Below are 26,862 nucleotides of genomic sequence, written 5' to 3' on the forward strand. Positions count from 1 at the left end.
CAAAACATTACATAGTGCACTTTTAAGGCCACAGTGTCTTAATTTTAACCAAAAATTAGATTTAGTTTTTAGTTGTGTTTATTGCACTGAAAAATGTAGAAAAACACATATATATCCATATTCTGTGCAGGTTTGCATCTCCATAAACCGGACTCTGATGCATCTCTTCCTGCTTGTTTCCTTCAAAATGTTGTTCCTTTAGTTACAATCTTCAAGCCTGATTCTTTGGTTGTGACATATGTAATTCTCCAAATCTCGTAAGAAGAAGGGCAATAATGTCTTTCCCCTTGATAAAATTCACCAAACATTCTTTTTTTTCTGGCTTTAAATCCTCAATCTCGGGAATCGTTGCCAACACAGAATGTATGTCTTCATCTACATCCATCTCGACCGCTTTGTTTACTGTTGTGCTGTAACACAAAAGGGACCCAGACTGGCGCTTGAGTTTGACGTCATGGCTTCACAGCTCTTCTCTGATTGGCCAGTGCGTGGTCTACAACTTCCGCGGTTCTTGCAAACTATCTAGTGCAGAGAGAGAGCCAAATGCGTCCCTCAGACAAATGTTTCTTGGCCCTCAGGCTTCCAGGTGAATTGGCCCAAATTACCTTGCATCATTTAAAAAATATTATCTTTTACTGCAAGTTTTTTGAAAATCTACCATGATAAAGTTAATATTTAATATATCCTCTGTGATTTTAAGGATCTTAGCATGAATAAAAACTGATGGCTCATTCTAACATTCTAACACATTCTAAACATGCACACATTTCAGTTATTCACTGTATTGAGCACCAGTCTACGGCCCTTGATCGGCCCTCTGCTTCGTCTGTGTTTAGATATATGGCCCTTGATGAAAAAAGTTTGGACACCCCTGATCTACTGTATTCTGATTCCTGACCTTGTCGCTGGAGAGAAATGAAATCTTCCACATCATGACATAAAACATATCTATCTGCATGGGGAATGTTCTTAAGTGTTGTTTTAACTTTTATTTATAGAATCATGCAAGTACTACCTCCAGAAAGTTACAAACTGTATCTTTAAGTCAAGCAGGCTTGTCATTAGGTTGTGTTCACATTCCAGGATTTCATCATTTCAGTTGAAGGGCAGGGGGCCTATATACGTCAAAGGGAGATTCACTGTTTTTGAAATATCCACACTCAAGTTCCAAAAATGAAACCTTCTCATTATTTGCTAGGGATTGGCTCCTAAAACTTTCCACATTAATCTTACCCTTTAAAGTCATTTCAACTGACAAACATGCAAATCTTTGGGGTTGAATAATGGCACCACTTTCTGATGTTAATTTGAAAAAAACAATTTCACCTTAGTTCATTTGAGCTCAAGGAAATACTGTCAGACTTTGTGACAGTTTTAGCATCATGTAGCCCCAGTAATTACAGAGATATTAACTATAAACCAGGTCAACTAATCTGCAATCTGACACTTTAATAGCAAATCGCAACAGAATTCTCCCCGTCCTCCAGCTACATTATAAACTATAGGGATGTCACATTTTGGGTATTGATTATCTGTGAGACAAGAAATCCAAAATCAAAAATGTCAAGAAATAAAAGCTTAAAAGTTTCACTCTATCTGCCATGAGTCTATAAATACAGTATATGGGTTTGACTTTCTGAAATCAGTGACAAAAAAATTATACTTTTTCCATGATATTCAAATTTTTTGAGATGATATCATGTACATTTATTTATTTATTTTATTTATTTATTTTTATAGAGCAAAATAAGTAAACCTGAAGTGATTTTTAGCCCTCTTTTTATGCAACATTAACTCGACTATATCCTTCAGCAGGGCAGTTGGCAGGGAGGGATAAAGGGGTCTGTTGTCCTGGGCCCCAGTGTCTTAAGGGTCTTTGGAATCTCTGCCTATTAATTAAAATTATTGGGGGCCCATATGAGGCTTCTTGCCCCGGGGCCCCAAATTTCTGTCGACGGGCCTGTCCTTCAGAATCGTTGATTTCACGAAGCCCGTCACGTAAGGGAAGCATGGCAATCTGTTAGACAATGAGAATGAAAGAAAATGAAACATTTACTGGTTGTTAAATTTGAATAATTGGTTTCAGCAATTTTGAATTACTGTATCTTAACAATAAAAATTGATTTCATGACATTTGCCATGAAAAGCTTGATTTGCAAAGTAAGAATTTTCTGGTTTCAAAATCTGTCTGATGGTAGAAACTGGAAAAGGAAATCAACACTAACAAATATAATAATAGTATTATATAAGATTTTTATTTATTTAATTTTTTTATTGAATAGACTATACACAAATATGATATGTTCCTCCTGAGGCAAAAGCAAGTTGCAATAAAACTGTCAGTTTCAGTCATTAATTATGCATGGTGTTTATATAGTGCTTTCCTCAACATTCATAGTGTGTTCCTTTAGCATTTTATTCACTTCAGACACAAACGTGGTGAAGAGTTACTGTAGCTGATAGAGTAGTAGTAGTAGAAGTATTTGTTGATAGAGTAGTGGCATCCTGTGGTCTCTTTAACCCACTCTGCATGCATCCTATTTGGTGTTTTTAGTATGTGGAATGTGACTATTTCCATTTTAAATGTGCTCTATTAACACAAAATTGGCTCTTGTTACAATTCTGTTACCTCCTCAGAAACACACCTGGACTTGTGTTTTGTTTCATTCACACATGTTTGAGCCATTTATTATTGGTCTGTCCTCAGTTCAAAATCTTCTGTTCCAGCTTATGATGTGATGAAGCAGGAAATGGTAAAAGGTCTCATTTTTATACAGCGCTTTTCCACCCTCAAGGCACTCAAAGCACTTTACATCAATGAACCGTTCATCCATTCATACATATTCGCACACCAGGATACACACTGGACACTGGGGACGAGGTGGTTTGCCTAAGGACACTCATCTGTGGGAGTTGGAATCGCTGGGTCAGTGGATCTGACGCTTTATTAGTTGAGTTACTGTCGACCAGTAGTTTTCAGTTGCCTTGACTGGCAATTCCAGATCTGAAATCCAAATAAATTTAGTGAAGGTGTATGGAGTTTAAAAACACAGTGGAGCACTTCCTGTTTTGGGAAGAACTCACTATGCAGAATGTGTGTGTTAAACATGTGTGAATGAAACAGAACTCAACTCCAGGTATGTTTTTGATGAGGAAACAACATTCTAACATAGATCAGAAAATAGTAAAATGTGGACAAGCCTTGTCTTCTCTAGGTAAATTTCCCCTTAATTTTCCCCATATAACAATTTAAAGTTAAAATAATATTAAAAGTTTATTAAAAAAAAAAAAAAAAAAAACATTCAAAAAGTAAATTTTGTGTTAATGTTTTATTTTTATTTATATATTTGTTATAATATTTGTTTGCACTTTATAGACTCTAAAATATTGTGAATTGTGAATTAAGTTTTTAGGCTCATTGTCCCTATTATAATCATTTCTTTTTTGAAAAGTCTATGAGTAACATGATTTTTCCTTTTGAAACCTGAGAAGTGGGAACTGTTAAGCTCCATAGTGGAAAACGTCTTGCCCAAGGACACATACACAGAAAAAAACAGTATGACATGTAGAAAGTATCAATTGGATTCTTATTGACTGACATAACTTTATATTAGTACTCCTATAACGGATACCCCCCATGTCTGAACTTATAGACATTTCTTTCTTCTGTCAACTGGTGAAAGATTTATTCTTAGACACGTCCTGTAGCCTGATCCCCATCACATGTCTCTATACGAGGCTGTAGATACATTTGTGGTCGTGGTCGGTATTGGATTGTCACCATTGTTAGTTTGACGGACAGGGGATCTCAAGAGCCGGAGAGCGGGGTCCGTTGAGTCTTTTTGGTGCGAGATGAGATACAGTTTCTACAAGACGAAAGGAGACGTGAAATCCGGTCAACGTGAAAAGACGAGATGTTGACATGAGGTATAATGAATAAATGATCCAATCTTTTTTGCAATGTTGGCCTCACAGTTTTTAAAAATTATTTTAAGTCAGGCTGTACTGTGGGCTGGTCCACCTCAGTCAACATTTAGGCTGGTGCGGTCACCCTGGTCCACAATTTCGACTGTAGTGGGTCCTCAATTTTGACTGTCCTGAATTGAGCACGTCAACAACCGCCACCGCCACCCACCCCCCGTTAGAGCCCTGCACTCCCGCGGGACCCGACTCAAAACAGTGCAGTGCGGGATACATTTTGAAAGCTCATTAAGGACATGGGTGGGAGGGAGACTACACAATGTGGGAGCGGGCTTGTGGGATGATAAACTGCAGTCCCACAAACTAAATATGAGTGTAAAGTTAAATATACAAATGATTAATATTTGCCTATCATACATCAGTTGTGCTGAATATTTTATTTGGCATTAATAAAAACATTTTAAGCAGCGTAAATATGTGGAGGTGGTCTAATCTTGTGTACATTTTAGACATATCCTTTCCGCTTCTCCGCGTTTGATAAAGTTCAAGAAAGCGAACATCCCCATATTGCAGAATTTGCAGGCGGGATCAGGAAAAAATATCGCAGATGTGGGTGGGAGTGGGAATAAAAATTTAAATTCTTTGCGGGCGCACTGAAAATTCTGTCCTACGCAGACCTTAGTCCTTAATTTTGAATTGCCCGGGATGTGACGGTCCACAGGAAATATGCCAGGGCCGAATTGTGTTCCCATAATGCTTCCACACGATAATTACACGAAAGCAGGATAAGTATAACTTAACTATAACTTCACAAACCTGATGTGATGTACAGTACTTTCATTAGCGGAATGCATGCTGATACCGCTCTGAAGTGGGAGTGACTTAGCGCAGAGGGCAAAGGGAGCCGAGACTCAGAGCATCAAAAACAAAAGTGAAACTAATTCACCAGTTTAATATGTTGTTTTTGGTGAATATAGCATTTTCAGAACAACAAAAGGTAGTGCGGTGATCTAAATATGTTATGTGTTGACAATTAACACACCATAGAAATGCACTGCACCTCTTTAATAATGTTTTTGTCATTCTAGAACTGCTTACTACTACTTCTTAAGAGGTGTAACTCACTTCACTCTTTATTGTAAACTAAAAAATGCGAATATAAAAAATCTCCCATGATAATTTTTCACATATGTGCACAATCTTGAGGCAGTTTTATCTCTTGAAATTTCATGGCACAAGATCCTGTCCCGTCCCCAGCGTCCTGTCTTCCCACTGCTGCCGGTGGAGCTGGAGTAGTGGGCTCTGGCTTCACTGGACATCTGGAGAGGCCCGGGGGTGGCTCACGGCCCGAATTCCAAGAGACAGAGACGGGGGTCAGCACAATTAAGTGGGATGGAGGAGGAAGCAGCCAGAAGGCCAAACACATACAGATGATCAGGGGAGACTTCAGACAGCAGACATTTGCCTACTGGTGGAATTTTCCTCAAGGATCGTGCAATAAATCAATTTTTAATCATGATTACAACTACTACTCCCTGTAATCGAAAACATAATTCATGAGGTTGAATGTGTGGGTGCTCCTTCTGCCCCACAAAAATTTAGAGCAAAACCACTCATCAAATTTACATGAACAACAAAACTAGTTCTTAAAAAAATAGTTATTTTCAAATTTACCCAAGAAGACTGCTGTGGGGTGTTCTACATGTATCTCTATAGGCCGAATGTTACCAGTTACCATGGTGACACAATACACATATTAGGAAATGCTGCCAAAAAGGTTTAAGATATAAAATGGGTTTAAACAACACTTTTGCAGGAATCAATGGGTGCACATGGTCCTGAGCATAGAATTATAATAAAATCTGGAAGGTGAACCCAAGATGGCAATCATATTTTCAATGGCCTGTGCTTATTTACTTCCACATTACTTCTTGAATACTGACCTTACGCCGCCAAACATGTGACAAGGTCTTACAAAGCTTTTAGGTGCTTTGACAATGTAGATTTTTTTTAAAGTTCTTTTTGCAAAAATACAAAAGAATCTCTACAAAACCTGACCTTTATGAAAGTTGTCGATGCCCTGTTGGCCAAACATGGGCAGTTTGATTTCACAAACAGTGCGTTGTGCTCTATGGGAGAATTCTTTTTGGGCTGGAGTTCCCAGGAGCTGCAGTACCTACAAAGCGAGCACCAGTTGATCTCGCTCATGGACAGAGGTGGAGTGGCTTTTTATCATTGATCATAGGAGAGTTTTTTAATCATAGATCCATGTTTCATTTCATAGGAGTTTCATTTTCAACAAAAAGGTGAGAGTGACTAACTGAAAAACTGTTGACTAATGCTATCTGGCTTGTGACTGTAATTTCACTTATTGTACTTCCAACCAAGTCAGCTCTTTCTGGCCAGATTGTTTTAACATTAAGATCAGATTAAGTCTGACTTGAGTAGCAGAGCTTCTAACAGAGTAGTGTTTTCAGTTAGCTTCACACCCCCACAGAATATTGTTGACATCATCTTCAACGTGTCATTTCAACTATTCGTCATATTTTCATGTGTTTTTCAAAACTCTGCAGTTTGGACAGAGTGAATAAACTTGTCCAAGAACACATACCTGGTCTTGGAAACTATTCTGAACATGCTAGAAAAGGTTTCAGAGATAGTCATCTGGAAACTGTTCTGGAAATCAAGACATTTCTACTGACATCCGGAAGTCTTTTTCAGTCAGAAGCTACTGGACTGAGACACTTTATACTTCCCTGAGGCAGATAAGTCGTGCTCATAGATAAGGGAGGAGTTTTTACTTGAATGTGTCCTTTCACCATAACGTTATACAACTTTATATGCAATTTTTATCTAAAAATGAACGTATATGGTCAAAATATAGTCATCAATGAAAACACAAACATGCAAAGTTTTGGTTTTGGACTTGGATGCTCATTTCCATGTTAAAGCTACAGTCTGAAGAAGGACTTGACCCGAAATGTCACATTGTGGTTAGGACTGGGTATCATTCAGAAGTTGCCGATACGATACATATGTCGATACATAGGTCAAGATACGATACATATCTTGATACAGTGAGCTTCTGATTTGATACGATCCAGTACGTTATATATTTCAAATCGATTCGATATGTGATACTAAAAGTCTTTGTTAAACCACTTCTTGGGCAAAGTTCATATGAAACACACCCATTTTAATCATCAAAACAGTGAAAATGTCAAATGTTTTGCATAAACAAGTTTCCTTCCTCTAAACAAGCAACAAAACTGTAGCGCTGTAACAAAATAATTCAACAAAATACACCAAAAAATACTCTTGGCGATACATCTATACAGCATGCCACGATATCGATACTGTATCTGAACATTAAATGATATGATATGATTTTTGCACACCCCTAATTGTGGTGTCTTTAAAAAAAATAAAAAAATAAATTAAAAAGGGATCTTCAAAGAACTGGAGTATGGATCTCTTTCTTCTTTTGCACAATTTTTGTCTTTGGACCCAGTGTACAGTCGCACCTTTTATTGGATGTTCTCTATCTACCAAAATAACTAATACTACTACTAATAATAACTTTTTTTTATTTTTTATTTGGTTGTGTACTGAAAAACTTGCATTCTTACTGTGTGTGGGCTTGTATCTCAAACATGTACTATTATGCTATTTTCTGATCTCTGTGTTGTGTTTCATTCCATTCACACACGTTTTAACACACAAACTCTGCATATTTCAGCTGAGTTCTTCTCTTAAACAGAAAACACTCTGTATCACCTTGTGATGTCATGTGGTAATACAGGAAGTGCTCCACTGTGTTTTTAAACTCCATTCACTAGAATCATTTGGATCATTTCAGCTCTGGAATTGTCCATCTCTACTTATCTCTACTGGTAAAAACGTAGCCGTTCACTTGAAAACTACCACTTCATGACATCACAAGGTGGAACAGAGCATTTTTATCTTTGGAGAAGTAGACATACATGGAAAGCCTCAGATGACTAGCTTTGAAACCTTTACTACCTTAAACCAGAGGTCCCCAACCCCCGGGCTGGGGACTGGTACTGGGCCGTGGGTCATTTGGTACTGGGCCATGAAAGTGCAAATCCCCCTCCTATACGCCTTTTGGACCGTCCGACCGTCCCCCCTCCCCTCGTCCCCTAGACCGCGCGGATCGTCCCCCCGTCCGGTACGCTGTGCGGACCGTCCTCCTTCCCGTAAGCCGTGTGGACCATCTCCTGTCCGGTGCGTCGAACGGACCGATCCCCCTCCCATACATCACCTGGGCTGCACCACTAAACCAGGTCTAAAGAAGGTTTAAAACGGGTCTAAAAGCAGGACTAAAACAGGATTTAACCAGGACTTAACCATGTCACCGGACCGCCAACCGCACCTCCTCCCATACGTAGTCCCCTCCCCAACTCCTTCTGGTCCGTGAAATATTGTCTGATATAAAACCGGTCCGTGGCGCAAAAAAGGTTGGGGACCACTACCTTAAACAATTCTTGGCCAAAGGACAGATTACACGAACTAATTTTGAACTTGTGAGTGTGTGTGTGTTTTTTTTCACCTTGTGTAAAAAAGAAAAAGAAAAAGGAAAGCCAAAATATTTACTTGCTCTAAATTCATGCACATAATCTCAAATCGCTGACCTAGACACAAACAGGAAATATACGAGGTTGGTGTGCACCTCTGTGTTCATTTGCACGCTCAAACATCAAACTCAGCCGACAGCTCCAAGTGCTTCCAAGAAATTTACATCTTTGTGTTCTGAGGCAAAAAAAGAAATAAAGAACATAAAATAAAATGAAAAATCTAAGCCTTCCCAGTAGACAATGTGCCAACTCCACTGATGGTTCATATTTGGAGCAGTCAAAAACTTCAAATAGTTTCCTCTCAAGGTTTGTTACTTCACTTGTCATGGTAATTTGAATACTAAAAAACAAGCTCTTTCTTGAAAACACCAGACTCTCTGTGGACCTTCTGTCGTACGAAGGTTATTTATCAATGATTATAAAGCATATTGAATTAAAATGAAAAAAAAAAAAGATTATGGGGAAAAAAATATCACAAATTAAATTTCTGATCTATTATTATATTATTATTATAGTGTTGTTTCCTCGTCAAAAACACAAAAACATGCCTGAAGTTGTGTTTTGTTTCATTCACTCACTCATAATACAGGAAGTGCTCCACTGTGTTTTTAAACTCCATACACCTTCAGAAGAATCATTTTGATAATTTTAGCACTGGAATTGACAATTTCTGCTGAACAAATGCTAAAAGGTAGCTGTTAATTTGAAATACCCCCCGTGACATCACAAGGTGGGTCAGAGCATTTTGAGCTTTGGAGATTTAGACAGACGAATAATAAAAAGTTACTCAAATGTGTGTGAATGAAACAAAACACACTCTAGGTCTGTTTTTGATAAGGCAACAACATTATAACTTGGCTTGGGCCCTGTTTATATGAGAAAGCTTGCATGCAATAACGATAAAATATTTTACCAGAAATGCCTTTCATTTAGACGGTGACAGCGTTTTTGGGGCTCAAAAATGCAAAAATTTTAAACCACCCTCCAGAGTGGAAAGGTTGAATACTCTCCGCCGTAGCGTTTCCATCTACACTGCCCAAGATGCAAAACTCTGGTCAGATCTGCTCACGTCGCGTACATGTTTACGTCACTGTTACAACCCGGGTGGATCAAACATATTAAAGAGGACAGAGGAGGCGAAAAGGTTACAAAAGTAAAAGATGTTTTTATTTTTAAGTTAATTTTAGTTTACTTTAAAAAACGCTAAAACCCCTCCCGTGCCCAAAAACAAAGTAACAACTGAAAGGTGGACCTGGTGAGCCGACCAAACCCGGGCCAACTCCGTACAGGGCCATAGAAGTCGGTACAAACATCGCTAACTTAAAGGAAAAAAAGACAGCCCCAAACTAACCTTACCAAACAAAAGGCGAAAACAGGACAGCCGGTCCCACCAGGTCAAACACAAAAGGCTAACAGCTAACAGGCACGGTGCAGCCTGTGCCGAGCAGCCAAGACAAGGGAGCGCGCGTAGTGACGAGCGCGTGCTCAGGTGTGCAGAGGGCGAGGCGGTGCGTAGTGAGCGCGCAGGAGCAAGAGCAAGAGAACGCGCACTGATAGGCGGCCTATTTATATGTGGACCAACCACGCCCCAAAACAGACACAATTATAATACACGCAATGGGATGCACAAAGGGGACGTAACAGTCACATACATACAGTACACAGAAACAAACATGATCATTCTCATGCGTCGGACCTTCAAACAGCTGAGGCAGCTCTAATACACTTACAGGAGGCTCCCAACACATGTACAGAATATACACAGATACTATTAGTGAACAGAGAACGATCTGCAATCACCTCTGTCAAATTCTGGATGCACCAGTTCGTCTCAGGCGAGCCAGATGGCATGCATACCCAATTGAATTCAACCAACTTTTGCGTCACCATATACACACAGATTTCCTCCCGAAAATGCTCATCTAAACACGGAACAAAAAGTGACGCCACTTTTGTGTCTTCTGTTCAGACCATCATCATAGAAACGTAGCTTTAAAGCACACAAAAGTCAATTTGGTGTATTGTAGAACCTTTAATATTTCACCATGCATTATCTTTACTAAATTATACTTCTCAGAGTAGTTTTCAGTCACCATACTTTTACTCTGACTTGAGGAATATATATTTGACAGTGTAACAGAACTGTTAGTTGAGTAATAACGAAACGGTTCCTCTTCCACCTGTGAGAGTTTACCAGTGGCAAAACCTCCCACAGATATCATTTAGTTTTATCATTTTTGTGCCACATTTTGTACATTGTTTAATAATTTACATTTCCAATTACATTATCTTAATTATAAAACAGATATTTAATCCAGACAGTTAATTTAATCTGAATAGTAGTTTCACTAAATGCTTTTTACTCAAGTTATTTCTTGCACCACTACTTCGTTCATCTTATTGAGTAATATTATTTTCAATTAGTACAAACTTTGGCTACTCTACCCTACTCTGGGTTTAAGTGCATTGCTCAGAGACACAAGAACAGCATGCTTTATGAGTGAGGTTTGAAAACACCAACATGTTTTTGCCACCATCAAGGTATTAATTTTGCCCAAAACATGCAAAAATGTTTTCAAACATGAATTAATGAAGGAATTCTTTTCAAACCTTTTTTCAAAATTCTTTCAGAAAATGGATTTTTAGATTTTTCTCTCTGCAAATTACCTTTCAATTTAGCCTTTTTCAGACTGTGACAGGGAATGTTTTTCTGAATATTCTTCTCACCAAGACCTTTGCAAACCTACAATTATAGTAATAAGTGGACATCTTAGTTCATATCCACTGTCAGTCAGGTACCACTTTTATAATGCGCTGCAGATACTCTTAGTTAAGCATGAACAAAGATGTAAACAAATGTAAAAAAAAAAAAAAAAAAGTAGTATGTTAATTAAGTAGTTGCTAAGCCTGAATCATTTTTAATAAACTGTAAAAACATTATGAAGTAAAGAACACATATTTTGCAAAATGGACTTCTTTGAGCTTTTAACCATGTTACATTGTCTTACCCTCTTCAAAAATATACCTGGAGTTGTGTTTTTATTCATTCACATTTGTTTCATTAATCCAAAAAAGTTCTGTTTGAATTTTGCCAGTTCAGTTGTGTCATAGATAAAAAGGATTTCTGCACAGTTTTTAAGGTCATAAACCATCACCGGACTCATTCTATTCTTTATTTTATTAGCAATTCCAAGGGCTTTATTTGTTTATTCAGTGTATATCAGTGTAAAAAGAGATGAAGTTTATAAAGTTTTTTTTCCAAATGCAGACATTATTATAAGTAAAAAAATACTTATAGAAATGTGACCAAAAGCATGTTTAAAGGAGAATTAAGGCCACAAGAATGCATACGTGTTCCAATTCCAGTGATGGGAAGAATTCTTAGAAAATGCTTTTCGTTACATAATACTGAATACCTTTATGAAAATGTATTTTGCCATGTATTCTGATATATGGGCCAAGGCTAAATAATAAGGTATATTAAGCTTTGCCCAAATCTCATAGGAAGAAGGGCAATAATATCTTTTCCCTTGATAAAATTCACCAAACATTCTCTTGGCTTTAAATCCTTGATCTCGAGAATCGTAGCTAACACAGAATGTATGGCTCTTCGGAGCGCTTGCAAATCATCTAGTGTATTCTGATTCCTGATCTAGTCGCTGGAGAGAAATGAAATTGAGCGAAGGCACTAGGTGGTGCAAACCTGGCTAACGTTTCTATCACTATTTAGAAAAGTTAAAATCACACATCCACACACAATCAGATCTCTGTTTTCTATTTTGTTATGTGCAGTTTGAAGCTTAAAGTACTGCAATATATTCCTTTGATTTAGGAAAAAAACTGTATTTTGAATACCATCAAATGAAAAAATAACTGTAGCAGAATACACTTATTCAAAATTAGGATTCTGAATGTATTGTTGGTGCATGTATTCACTAGGGTTGAGGCAAGATTTTCAAATATTTGTTATATGTACAAATATCGAATAGTAATTTCAGATAAACATGTTTTCAAACCAATATTTCGTGTAACGCATTTGACCAGAAGGTGCTGCTAACAGATGGTATATACAAGGCCTACTGTAGAGGCTGCTCCAAAATAACAGAAGAAGAAAACTTACCGCGTGGTATTAGCAATGCAGAGACCTAGTAAAAGTTTCAGAAATACCCACGCCTGGCAAAGTTAGCGAGCTCTTACTTGAGTGTGCCTGCAACGTCCGTGCCACCAGAATGAGTGTTCTGTGTCACGCACCCATCTCCTCCCCGAACATGTAGACATGTTAATCTTTTTGAACAAAATATGGCATAGGCCTATAGCCATAGCCAAGTTAAATGTGTTATTGTTGCCAACAATTCAGGCTGTTTTTACCCGGGTTTCGCCTACTTGACTAGGGAGTCAATGAAAGTAGTGAAGTAGGCTACAGTATGTGATTGGTCATGTATTTTTAAAATTGAGGCATAGCCTAGAGCAGGGGTGTCAAACTCATTTTGGTCCGGGGGCCGTATCCAACCTACTTTGATACCAAAGGATCAGAAAACTATATACGTGCCATATATACTCATTTTGGTATATCTTCATATATACCTCAAAAATAGCAGTAAGTTCAAATATTTGTGCAGAGAAACACAAATCTATTACAGAAATCTTTTTTTAATTGATGAACTCTTTCTTTTACAAAATATTATAATATTATGAACAACCTGAAACTTTAAGAAAAATACAATTTCAACACAATGTTTTAACATGAACTTGTATGCAAACAGGAATAAGTCAGTTTTTGTTGTAAAATCCTGCACTCGGCTCCACTTTTCTCATGTTGGACATTTTTCTGATGAGGGTGTCACGGTCAACAGTCAAAACGATCGTCCTTTAAGAGCGTTTGGAAAGAGACAAGTCTTCATTTGTGCTGCTCTGGTGGGAGGGGCCATGTACAGAGACACTGGAGACGCTGCTGTGATAAACACTGCAGAAAATTACCAATATTTTAATAGAAAATATAATTACAATATTTTAGCAGAAAATCAGTCGAGGGCCACATTAAAGGTCTTGGAGGGCTGGATCCGGCACCCGGGCCTTATGTTTGACACCTGTGGCCTAGAGTTTAATATGGTTTCACAGGTGGGTTGCTCAATGAAGTTGTTCATTTCTACTGTGATTTGGAAGGTTATTGTTGTTTGATTTAACCATTTGTGTTTAAATACCTGTTTCACCCAATCTGTCATCATGTATGTGCGTGTGTGTGCGGGCGGGGGAGGGTGGTCGATTTTTGAATAGTGCTTTTGCCAAAAATTCACATCCCTAGTATTGACTTTCTTCCCAACACTAAGTCCAAGTCTTAGTTCACTCTTTATTACTGTAAGTCCATTAAAAAGCCTAGTAATTATAAAATGTTCCTGTTCCTATAACGAGAATACAATACGATACCTTTAGCTATAGACTAGCTGTTATAGGCCGCATTCACCTCTAAAGTTTTTATAATGAAAGTAGTTTGAAAAGAAATGGAACAGCGAGTCCATATAATCCTGTATTAAATAGCTGTGTGAATGTAGGCTCTTTGTTGAGCGCTGAGAGCCCGCCCTTGACATGGGTGGCATTGAAAGCGAAAGGCCAAACGCGCAGAGATCTCCAGGAGTATACAAAAAGAAAGTATGCCTCCAGATAATGAAAAAAATCTCACAAAAGTCTATAACATCAACATAACTGACCCTTGAAAAATGCTGTTGACTTTGACCACTCCACCCACACTTTAAGTAGTAACCTTTTCCACTCCGCGTTTAGAAAGATCTGAAAAGGTTTGGTCAGGAATATATAAAAATTCTGCTATGCAAGGATAGTTAAAGATATATACTGTGTAACTTTTGAGTGTACACCAACTGCTTGTGTCCATGGCGTTATATTCCTTTGCCTGGAATGTTTCACAGTACGGCATTAACTACTGTAACTTCATTGGGACAAGTGTGATTATGTTTCAGATAAGAAGATAAGAAGGCATGCTTTTCAAGGTCTTTTTGAAGTTGTTTTAGATAAATACTTTGGGTTTCAATTACCAAAATGCAATAATTGTCTAAATATTTAATTGTTAATCACTAAAAAATAGAAATAAAGCAATTGAGTAAGGCGTACTAAAGACTTTTTGAAAGCCTAGACTATGGACAATGTTGGTGATGAAGAGGAGATGAAAAGGCTGAGGTGGCTGAAAGCAAAAGAAAAATTCAATTCTGTCAACTGGAGAAAAGTTGAAAGCCTGAAAACCAGCACACCTACTTGTTTACAGCTTTTGTTTGTTAGTGAGAACTGTGCCAGAGTCACATTAAAGAGGTAAAAAGAACAGGAAAGACAATCCATCTTTGAATAGGAATGAGGGGCTTAGACATCATATCTCTCTTTATTTACAACTTCATCCTCAGATCTAAATCAAAAGTGGGTAAACAATAGTGATAGCCTAATAAAAGCTAATAAAAATGTGTCGCTCGTCTGTGTCCTGCAGCGTCACAGCAGTGTCCGGGGGAAACCAGGTGAAGACAACAAGAAATGCCTCACTCTCACTCACTCTGGTGTTTCAGTTGGTGATTAAATGGTTCATGCTACAAAGTATTTCCTCTGGAAGGTCTTCTGCCACATGTGTTGCCATATATGGTGTAAAACGCCTGTATCTTTAATGAAATGACCTAGAGTCTGAATAGAATGAGCTAACAAACCAGAAACTGTAAAAACAAGTGTGGTAGTTTGAGTGGACTTAGCGCTAGAGATCTGCATGGGAAAGAATTTTCAGTTCCACTCCCGCCTGCACCCGCAATGTGCGGTCACACAAAGAAATTGTAATTTTCATTAAATTTCATTTTCATGAATTGTAATTTCCTGCTCCCGCCTGCAAATCCAACAAGATGGGGCCATTCGCTTACCCTGATTCATTGGCCGATTTCACTTCATGGAAACGATCTGACCTCACAGCATTAGGATTCGTTCGCTTGATGAAAGGCGGGTACATTTTTTTATTTAATTAATCGCTGCTACTTGGTCGTGACGTATGTAATGCGCTGCTAACGGGGCTAACTCATATATTAAGCCTTTCCCAAATCCCGTAGGAAGAAGGACAATAACATTTTTCCCCTTGATAAAATTCACCAAACATTCTCTTTGTTGCGGCTTTAAATCCTCGATCTCAGAAATCGTTGACAACACAGAATGTATGGATCTTCGCTGAGGAGCTGGTGCCCAAACTCGCACTTCTGGGGTTTTTGCAAACCTTTTAGTATATTCTGATTTTTGACCTAGTCACTGGAGAGAAATGAAATTGAGTGGAGGCATGCGGTGGTGCCAGTCTGGCTAACATTCACTTTCTTAAGCTCTATCAAACACATCCACAAGTTTAGGCTGTTTAAAATTTGTAATGGTTTTATTAACGCCAAATAAAATATCCAGCACAAACTATGCATGATAGACATACATGACTCTTTTCTATATTTTACTTTACACTTCTATTTAGTTTGAGGGACTGCAGTTTATCATCCAATCCGCCTGCTCCCGCATTGTGCGTCCCGATCCTGCTTTCAAAACGTGTCCCGTGCCGCACTGTTTTGCATCAGGTCTACTTAGAGCACCTCCCTTCAGGCAGATATAAGTCAGTGTTCACCAACAATCTGTCCAGTTGATAGAATTAAAATTTTCTTTTGCCATGGATCCTACCTGAACGACTGAGGGTGAACACTGAAGTGGCTGATATTGCTAATAAGAATTTAATTTGATTTTTATTCAGTGCAAACAATTCAGTGTGAAAACTGTATTTAAAAAAAAAACAAAAAAAACAAAAAACTAAAAAAACTTAAGCTTCGATGAGATTACATCAGGAAAATCCATGTCCCAGTGTCCCTCCAACACAACCAAATGATCCAAACTACTCTGAACAACAAAGACCTATTAGGTAAATATTAGCGCTACCATTTTTCGAGCATTTATTTCAATTTACCTCATAACGTTAAAAGGTTCATTGAGCAAAATGTCATGAGCCATATTTGAATTTTCAAAGCGGTTCTGACATTTCTTAATAACCGCTATTTTAGAGAGAAAACTGGAAGGAGCCGTTTAGCTTTGTCCCTTTCTATTAGTCAGAAAGCGACGCGTGATTTGTAAGTCTAATTCAGTCATGCATAAATTGTACATGTTTTGGTCTTTGCTTCCAGTTTTGATAATTATTGAATAAACACGACGATTATCAGTAGCAGTGTGATATTTTGACAGAGGTCATTTGCATAAATATGAATTTTGCCATCAAGCACTTCTGTACAAATCAGTTATTAACCCACTATTAAGTCAATTTACAGTTTAGTCAAATTAAAGGGTTGTAATTTGATGACACGTTTAAAGGGCCTGTAATGCAAGAATTCAGGTTTCTTTTTAAATTTAAAAGGTCCTATATTGCGTGAAATTGACTCTTGTGAGCTTTAAGTCAGGTTAGAATGTTGTTACCTCCACGAAAACGTACCTGGAGTTGAGTTTGTTTCATTCACACATTTGAGTAACACTTTATTATTAATCTGTCTACATCTCCATATCTCAAAATGCTCTATATATATATATATATATATATATATATATATATATATATATATATATATACTCTGTGTATAAATAGATTTGCGTTACTTATGAGCATTCACACAACGACATGCACTTGTAACTTGTGTTGTGCATATGGTTTTGGTCATCCATGAATAGAGAAGCAAGGTTTAATGCCATACTGAAACATTCCAGACAAAGCAATAACATTTCCATGAAGAAAAGCATTTGACGGACCGTCAGCAAAAGTTACACAATGTACCTTTAAAGCTTTACATTTTGCATGTGTGTGTATGTACGTGTATATGTTGTGTGTTGTGTCTCAAAACACCTAAGAGTATATGTATGTATATATTTATGTATATATAAGAACACAAATGAATGGGCCAGATCTCAGGAGTTTACGCACGCATGTCTATATTATACTTGTTTTCCTTGTGTTCTAAGCAATATGTAAGTTCTGGGAAAACATGCTTCATTGGTAATATGACATAAAAAGTAAAATTTAATAAAGGGTCATCTAAATACATTTTAAAAACATATATATACATTTCAAAAATTCACCTACATACTATTTTTTCTTTCCATGTAGCTTCACTCGGATGTGGACAAAGGCGATGGTAAAGTGAAGTACGTCCTTTCTGGAGAAGGAGCCACGTCCATCTTCACCATCGACGAGAACACGGGGGACATCCACGCCACCAAACGCCTCGACCGAGAAGCTCAGGCCTACTACACCCTGCAGGCCCAAGCCGTGGACCGGATCACCAACATCCCCGTGGAGCCCAAGTCCGAGTTTGTGGTCAAAGTGCAGGACATCAACGATAATGAGCCCAAGTTCCTGGATGGTCCTTATCTGGCAGGGGTCCCCGAGATGTCTCCACTGGGTAAGTCCCAGTAGATGAAACAAACTCACATATTTAAAACTTTTTCAACAAACTATTTCAAAACTTCAACATTACAACATTACAAGAATTTCAAACTTGATTTTCGATACTGAGGAATAGACTTGATACTCAATACCAGTTTACTTAGACAACAGAATGTGATTTTCAACATTAAATCATAATGTTTTTTTTTTTTTTATATTCCCATGTGGTCGTCCCAAATTGTAAAAGTTACTTAAAATGATGTAGGCATCTTTATTTTGAATATACTGACAAATTAATGAAATCTCTACTCTGTCTGAAGCTCAAATAGTTACAGTACATTCAACTGAAAATGTATAGTTTAAATCAGTTTTATATTTTGTCTTTGTCGTTTTTAGACTCTTAAAAGCAGTGTTTGACAGTGTTTGCTAAAGTGTTCATTCTGCGACCATGGTAACCGGTGAACATTCCACCACAGAAATACATGCAGAACTCCTCAGCGTGGACCCACTGCAAAGTCTCAATAGAGAAATTGCTGGCCAACACAAGTCAAAATAGCGTGCAGTCCTTTGTGGAGTCCTTGCACCACTGTTGTAGACATTGTCCTTTTTGTAAGTTACACCGACTTAACCGTACATGCTTGGATGCACAGTGTCTATTCTCTCTCCCATCTTTTGGCTTTTGTCCCCCTTTTTCTTGCACTTTCCGTTCCAACATCTGCATTTGATAATTTTCCACTCGGCTGAACTTGTCTCCTTGGGTGCTGGGGTCACGGGGGAACTTTGCGATATTCATTCAGAGTCCAGTGTACTCACTTTGTTCACTAATCACACTGGGGTTAATGTAACTTTTTGCACTTTAATTCAGGTCCAGTTCTCTCAAATTTTTAGAAATACAACAAGGCAACCTTGACTTACTTTGCCGTCCTTTTAAAAGATTCAAAAGACACCGCACACCCTTTTTTGGTCTTCAATTGATGTCTGAAAAGCTTTTAATATCTTTTGTCTTGCAAGTGTTGTTGTACTACTAATTTGTACTAATTGATCTACCAACTGTGCATATGATGTTTTAAAAGCAACTTCAGTCCAACTTCAGCCCAGACTAGGTAAATTTGCAGCTTTCTGGTCAAAAATGCTTTAGTTTTGTGCTGCCTTCAGTGGCCTCTGCAATTTCCACTAGTTGGTGACATTACGTAAAACTGTTCTGATTACAGCCAGGCGTTTCTGATTACAAACACTTGGCTGCAGGAGCTCAGTTTGAAGTGTGGATACTTCTTAGCCCAATCATACTGTTCCTTGTATCTCCAGACCCCCGCCCCCCTCACTCTCGTCTTTAGTTCAGCAGCTCTATTGAAATATGGTTGTGGGCGGAGTTTAGATGTTTAATTCCACTTCAAAGGTGCACTGTGTTACTTTTTTGGTTGAGGATCCACCACCCGCTAGCATCCATTGAGAGGTTATTGAATCAGCCCCATGGAGGCATGTCAGAACTATGGAGAGGCGACCCTGCTCACACTAACAACATGCTTTTGATGGTATTTCTGAACAATAACGCAACTGAATGCGAGATAGATGAGTTCTCTCAAATTTGTGCATTGCCTAGCAACTAATCTAACTAATAACTAAGGGTTAATTGGTTAATATATGTTTTTTTCTTCTTCCCACTCCTTTTCGAGGAATGTGCTTTTCTGTTGTTTACAATTCATTTGTAGTATGCATATGATTATTGTTTCTCTCTTGACACAAACTCAAAATAAAAACGAATCAAATCAAATCAGCTAATATGTGACATAGATGACACCTTCAGTCCATAGACTGTATAAAGAAGTGGAATAAGTGAGTGTGACGTCACCCACAGCATTCGTCTCCACTCAAATGAGGCTCGCAATGTTAACAGTTACAGGCTCTATATTATGAATAGGATTTTTTTGACGGACAAAATAGTGAAAAAAAACCCCACCAAGATCATGTGGAGGGGGTTAATATGGGCATTTTAAGACCAAAATGACGAGGCTTACAGCAGCAGTTACAAAGAGAGGGGCCACAATATCCCAGTGTAAGTCAATGCGAGCCAGGGTCAATAGGAGCTGGAAGAGCCCACATGTGAACTTATTTGGAACACAGCTGCTCGTGCGCATGACCGTTTATATAAACACTCTATGCTTCAGGCCTATTTACTGGTCAGATTTACGTAGAGAGGGCAATAAAGACCAGTGGTGCACCAGTGGGGTACACTATTCGTGACATCATTAATGACCCTACAAAAGCCATACACTCAGTACAAACATCATAAAAAAAATCATTAAAAATTTGATCTTTTCTTTTCTTTTTTTTCTCTCAAAATGATGCAGAATCATGTTATTAACATAAATGCCATTCATAATCACCTACAGAACATAAATCATAGGCTACAACACATGAACCAGGACTGAACCAGGACTAAATTAGGTCTAAACCAGGGCTACACCAGAAATGAACTAGGACTGAACCGGGACTTGACAGAGAGCGATAGAGAACCCTGAGCTTGCAGAGCAGGGCGCCTGGAAAGCGCGATCTGGCAACAGTTGCGCTTAGCCCCGTGGAGCGCAGAGCTCTGACACGCAATCCTGGTTTAGTCCTGTTTTAGTCCTGGTCCCTCATGTTGCAGGTCACTATAGGACAGTAGTGCAGATATCATGAGCCTATGTAGGTTGTTTTCAACATTGCTAATAGCTCCGGTTTGACATTTAAGCTGTAAGTATTTTATATTTGTTATTTTTTTATATCTCACGTCGGGAGAAGTGGGTGGACGGCGTACCCCTGCATACCACGCCCACTACAGCCCTGATAAAGACACTTGTAATGGAATAAATGCATGAATATATGTGTTGCCTGGAAACATGTCTATGTATTTCCATGGAGACAAGGGAGATGATATTTTCTAGGCAAATTACAGGTCACATCTATGGAGAGGCGACCTCAGTAACAACATGTTTCTGATGGTATTTTTGAGCAATAAATATAACTTGCAAATATATCAGTTCTTTCAAATTTTTGGATGTTTTGGAGACTGACCTTGACTTATTTCGCCGGTCTTTAAAAATCTGAATAGTGGGCACAGTTTTTTGGTCTTCATTTGATGACTGAAATGCTTTTAATATCTTTTGTCTCACAGTGTGAGAGGTCTGGTACTATGGCCTTGTAAAAATACCATTTAAAAAGGCCACTGATGAAGCCCATTTTGAGACTGAAATATTTAAAATTTAGAACTGAAGCAAAAGGCAAAATAATTGTAAAGAATAGTTGGAAATTAAATATTTACAGATTCTGTTTTGGCAACGATTCCTGAGATCGAGGATTTAAAGCAGAAACAAAGAGAATGTTTGGTGAATTTTATTAAGGGGAAAGACGTAATTTCCCTTTGTGCCCTACAGGATTTGGCGCATTTCATACGTCACGACCAAATAGCAGCGATTGGTTAAATAAAAAAAATACCCGCCTACTGTCAAGTGAACGAATCCTAATGCTGCGAGGTCAGAAGGTTTCCACGAAGTGAAACCGGCTGTTGACTGGCCTGTCAATGTATCAAAATGCTTGATAAAATTGCTGTCAAAAGATGATATTGGGGTATCTTGTTTTTAACTAGTTTTCAAGTTGTTGTATTATGTAATTTATTTATTTTTATTTTTATTTATTTATTTATTAGAACCCCATAGGGTTTTATGAAGCTGTCACTAGTCTTCTTGGGGTCCATTAAAACAGCATAAAATCATTAGCACAACATTAGCATTATCAATCAAATACCAATTAATACAGTTCATGCAGAGTCATAAAACATTCATTAGAAGTCATTACATTACAACTGTTGCAGACAATAAGAACGTCACAGTGTTTCTAATATCTATGTCACTGTGTTTGGGATTTGCCAATAGGAGATAATTTGTCCCGACACCAAAATTACAAATTCTGAATTCGCAATTTGCAATTTGGTCAATCCGGGAACATTGATGTGCCACGGCAAGCTGTTTGAAAATCAAGGGTGCAGGATGAAATCAGCGAAAACACAGATATTAGACAGATGTGTCCACAACCTGATATTTTCATAATAAAAGTCTTGCAATAATGACTTTTACAACATGAAACCTTTTGGCCTGAGAATGTGCGCTGGTATCAGAGGATGGAGGCGGGCAATTGTCTAATTCTTTCAAATCGATATGAAAATCCTCAAAAATGTGCTAAAAAGTGTCTGTAGTTGAGGTTCAAGTATTGTAAACATGTTTCACTGCCTTTTTTTTTTTTTCTTTCTTTTTTTATGAATCCATCTTTACATTGTAATACTTTGATAAAACCTTCAAGGGCCCATATTACACTATTTTCAGATTTATTTTACAGTGTTGTTTCCTCATAAATAAATATACCTGGAATTTTGTTTTTCTCTCTAAACAGAAAACTCTTTGTTCCACCTTGTGATGTCATGTGGCAATGCAGGAAATGGTCCACTGTGTTTTTAAACTCCTTACACTAGGTTTGGGCAGTAATACGGTATTACAGTATCCCACGGAATCCAAAAGTAGCAATGATATCAGTTTCATTACCGTCATTAAAAAACATCTGCATGACCTAATATAATATTATAATTTATTGATACCTAAATTTGTTTGCTCAGCACAAATGAATGTGTGGTTGCATTTTCAATTTAATGCTATCACGATTTAAAAGTGTTTCTTTTAACTGTGTGGGGAGATGACGTTCTGTTAGTTTCGTTCTGTTGTCACATTATGCTCTTAAGGGAGACCAAGACAAGATGGCAAGTCCGGCCACAAGCGAGTTGGTCCCCTCAAAAAATACTAGTACTTCTGTAATTTGGCAGCGTTTTGGCTTCAGACGCACATTTGTTTACATTTTACAGAAAAAAAAAACTTAAAACCATGACTCATTTGCATAAATGAGCGCTGATAAAAAAGCTAAAGATAAAAACAGTGGAGGATGTGCAGCTGATGGTGAGTTTGTTCTGTATCGCGTTGGAGATGGTTCATGTGAAACTTTTCAGAGATTATAAGTCTGCAGGTCATATGCATAGACCATATAGCGGTACGGCTTCACTTACCAAAGTCGTACTAAAACATTTTGGTAATGCTGTGTACCCCGGTAAAATCCTGAGAAGATTTAACGGTATCAAAATTTTGATACCTCCCAACCCTCCCATACACACTTTCACTAGAATCATTTGGATGATATCAGTCCTTGAATTGCAAGTCTCTTCTGAACAAAAAGGTAAAAGGTATAGCTGTTAACATGAAAACTACCACTACCTGACATCACAAGGTGGAACAAAGCTTTTGAACTTTGGAGATGTAGACAGAGTAATAAGCCAAGATGACTCAAACATGTGTGAATGAAACAAAACACAACTCCAGGTCTGTTTTTCAGCAGGTAACAATATTATAACATGGCTTAAATCTCACAAGAGTCAATTTCGCATAATATAGGACCTTTCATATTTGGTCAAAGTCAAGTTATTTCACAAATCCCCATTTAACAACATTCGTTTTCTGAGACTCCAGTAGTCATCTTTAGAAAACAAGCTTGCTATCGCCAAACAATTAACGCCACATCTCCAGATAGCGGCGCATTAAGCCTGGAATTACACGCAGCCAGTCTTTTATCTGGGCTTGGTAAGAACTCCGCAGACTGTCTGGTAATGTGGTCAAGACGTCTTCTAAGGTTCCGAAGCGTTACACACTGGAGCGGAGGAGAGACAGCGCCGCGTATGCAAATGAGAGGCAACAACAAGTCGGGGCAGATAGGGCAGACAGCAGACTCCATACTGATGAGATGCTCTGACGGACGCGTGGTGTCATTGAAGAGTGTAAAAAGTGTGTTGGGTTGATAGAAATAATTCAATCAGGGCTTTTTTTTTTGTCTTAGTTGACCCAAACTTGTGTTGGTGTTGTCATGATACTAACATTTGAAACTTTTCGATACTAAGGATCAGAGGTGGGACCAAGTTGTCATTTGGCAAGTCTCAAGTCAGTCTCAAGTCTTTGACCTCATGTCCGAGTCAAGTCCCAAATCAAATACAGGCAAGTCCAAGTTGAATCTCAAGTCACTGGTCCATAAGTCCAAGTCAAGTCCAAGTCGTCTGCTTTGAGCTTCAAGTCATTTCAAGTCTTTAAACCAAAGTACCAAATATAGCTTAGATTTTTGCAATTTATCTGACTTTTAAGATAAACTGTACTTAAAAAAATTGAGTATATTTTTATGAGTATTCATAGAGTATGTAAGAGTTGTAGAAATGTAAATTTTTCCTTTTTAAATGTCTTGACAAGATCTTAGTGGTCAAAACAGAAAGAATTCAGATTTAAAAGTGCTTCTCAAGTCTTCTCAAGTCACAGTCCTCAAGTCCGAGTCAAGTACCAAGTCACTGACCTTCAAGTTCAAGTCGAGTCCCAAGTCTTACTCCGTTTTATCAAGTCGAGTCTCAAGTCCTAAAAATAGTCAATCAAGTCTGACTCCAATTCACGACTTGCAAGTCTATTACCATGTGGTCTTGTTCCATAATGGTCCGTGGGCGTATACGAGTCTATGTGCTCTTATACTTGTTCTGATATAACTCAAGATCATTCTAAAGATATTCAGGAAAGGTTTATTTCTGTCCTGTGACTTTTTTCTTACTCGATTCGTGCTCAAACGAATATCTAGTTTTGATACTAGTTTTAGTATCGATTGCTATCTACTTGACTGAACTAAGGTCAGATATTTGCAATATTAAAGGGCCCATATTACACTATTTTCAGTTTCAAGTTATAATGTTGTTTCCTCATCACAAACAGACCTGGAGATGTGTTTTGTTTCATTCACGTTTAAAACACAAATTCTGTATATTTAGGTTGAGTTCTTCCCTCAAACTGAAAATGCTCTGTTCCACCTTATGATGTCATGCGGTAAAATTGCTCAGCTGTGTTTTTAAACTCCATACATCTTGACTAGAATCATTAGGATTATTTCAGCCCTGGAATTGCCCATGTCTACCAATTAGCACGGTGGCTGAGTTGCAAGCACTCATGCTTCACAGCAAGGTTCTGGGTTCGATCCCTGGCTCAAATCGTCTTTCTTTCTTGCTTTCTTGCTTTCATTCTTGTCTTTGTGGGTTTCCTCTGGGCAGTCCGGTTCCCCCCATCAACCCAAAAAATATGCACCGTAGGTTTAATGACTCCAGGAAGAATAGCTGTGTGGAAGCTCAGCTAATGGAGATCAAAATAAATACAAATACAAATGTAAAAAGTAGATGTAACCCTCTCTTCATGACATCACAAGGTGGAACAGAGCATTTTGAGCTTTGGAGATGTAGAAAGACTAATAAAACATGTGTGAATGAAACAAAACACAACTCCAGGTATGTTTTTTAGGAGGTAACAATATTAGAACATGGATTAAAGCTCACAAGAGTCAATTTGGCATAATATAACACCTTCAACTATTGTAATACACCTGTGTTTTTATGATACTAAAATTTCAAACTCTGATTCCGATACCACAAAGATAATAAAAATCACTTTATTTGATATTAGTTTTAGCTTCGATTAGGGTCTGATTTTCTTTTAAGGCCTATTGGCAGCCTGCTATTGGTATTTTCACCTCTCAAGTCGTTCATATAAACACACTCTCTCCCCCCTCCTCTGTTCTGTCCCATCTCCACCGCAGCAGCAGAACCACCAGCCTTCTGTCAATACAAGTTTGCTCTGAACACAGTTTGGAAGGTCCTTTTTTATGTCTATCATTTGGCATAGAAATAAGGCATTGTGCTATTAAGGTTCAGAAAGGTTCTTTTCTTCAAATGGAGTGCCTTACATTGTAAACATGTCAAGTAGTTTGAGTCACAGCAGTAATGGAAGTCAGTAGTGTTGTTTGTTCCTCAGGTATAAGTATTTGGTGAATAACATGTTTTTTTTTATTTTATTTGAGAACTCTTTTCCTTTCATATCCTCTGATGCAGTATGATTGAAGGGTGAGCTTGACAGAAGTACCTGAGTAGTTCCTGTCATGATTGAAGAGAAGGAAAAAGCCTGAACATTCTTCTTCTTTTACGATTCCCTCAAGTATTAAAAGAAGACATATTGAGTACCTTGAGTTTGCTGAGTTATATGTTATAAATTGCACATAATTACACTGAAGTATTGATCAAAATAAAAGAAACAGGTCTGCTGACGTCTACATTAGAGTAAGGTCAAAAAAGGTAAACAGTTTCATAAACTAGAGTACATATGTATCTGTTGAATACATTTTTATATCAGATGCATTAACTTGAATTTTTGGCCTTGCTGTTTACTTCAGCTTGACCGGGCCCATTAGAAAACTGCATTGCCCAGTTGGAGCACCATAAACATCGTCACAACAAAGAGTCATGAAGTTATTGGCACCTCCTATGGATAGCTGAGGATCACGCTAATGAGGAGCAGATTTTTTTGTCATTTGTGAGAAGATGACGTCTTGAAAATAAATGATTAAAGATTGCTCAAACATGCTAGCCTGATCCATCAGCCGGTTTCACTTCGTGGACACTGTCTGACCTCGCGGCATTAGGATTTGTTCGCTCTTATGGTAGGTGGATACTTTTTTATTTAACCAATCGCTGCTATTTGGTCGTGACGTATGTAATGTGCCAAATCCCGTAGGAATGAGGGCAATAGCGTCTTTCCTCTTGATAAAATTCACCAAACACTCTCTTTGTTCCGGCTTGAAAACCTCGATCTTGGGAATCGTCACCAACACAGAATATCTGTCTTCGTCTACATCCATCTCGACCGCTTTGTTTACTGTTGTGCTGTTCCACAAGAGGGACTCAGACAGGCGCTTGAGTTTGACGTCATGGCTTCACAGCTCTTCACAGATTGGCTGGTGCGCGGTCTACAACCTTCCGGGATTCTTGCAAACCGTCTATTG

General features: G+C 38.1%; 1 protein-coding gene across 2 annotated transcripts in view; it reads left to right on the top strand.

Annotated features, from left to right (window-relative positions):
• The window catches only part of cdh7a (cadherin 7a), a 406,174-nt gene that overhangs the window by 108,602 nt on the left and 270,710 nt on the right, over positions 1-26,862 (top strand). For both annotated transcript variants that reach the window (XM_020930759.2, XM_055150893.1), the window contains exon 2: positions 17,665-17,959. In XM_020930759.2, coding sequence (XP_020786418.2) covers positions 17,665-17,959 — 295 coding nt within the window. The remainder of the gene's footprint in view (positions 1-17,664; positions 17,960-26,862) is intronic.

Source organism: Boleophthalmus pectinirostris, unplaced genomic scaffold (genome assembly GCF_026225935.1).
Source record: "Boleophthalmus pectinirostris isolate CB_2022bp ecotype Guang Dong unplaced genomic scaffold, ASM2622593v1 HiC_scaffold_15, whole genome shotgun sequence".
NCBI classification, from domain to species: Eukaryota; Metazoa; Chordata; class Actinopteri; order Gobiiformes; family Gobiidae; genus Boleophthalmus; species Boleophthalmus pectinirostris.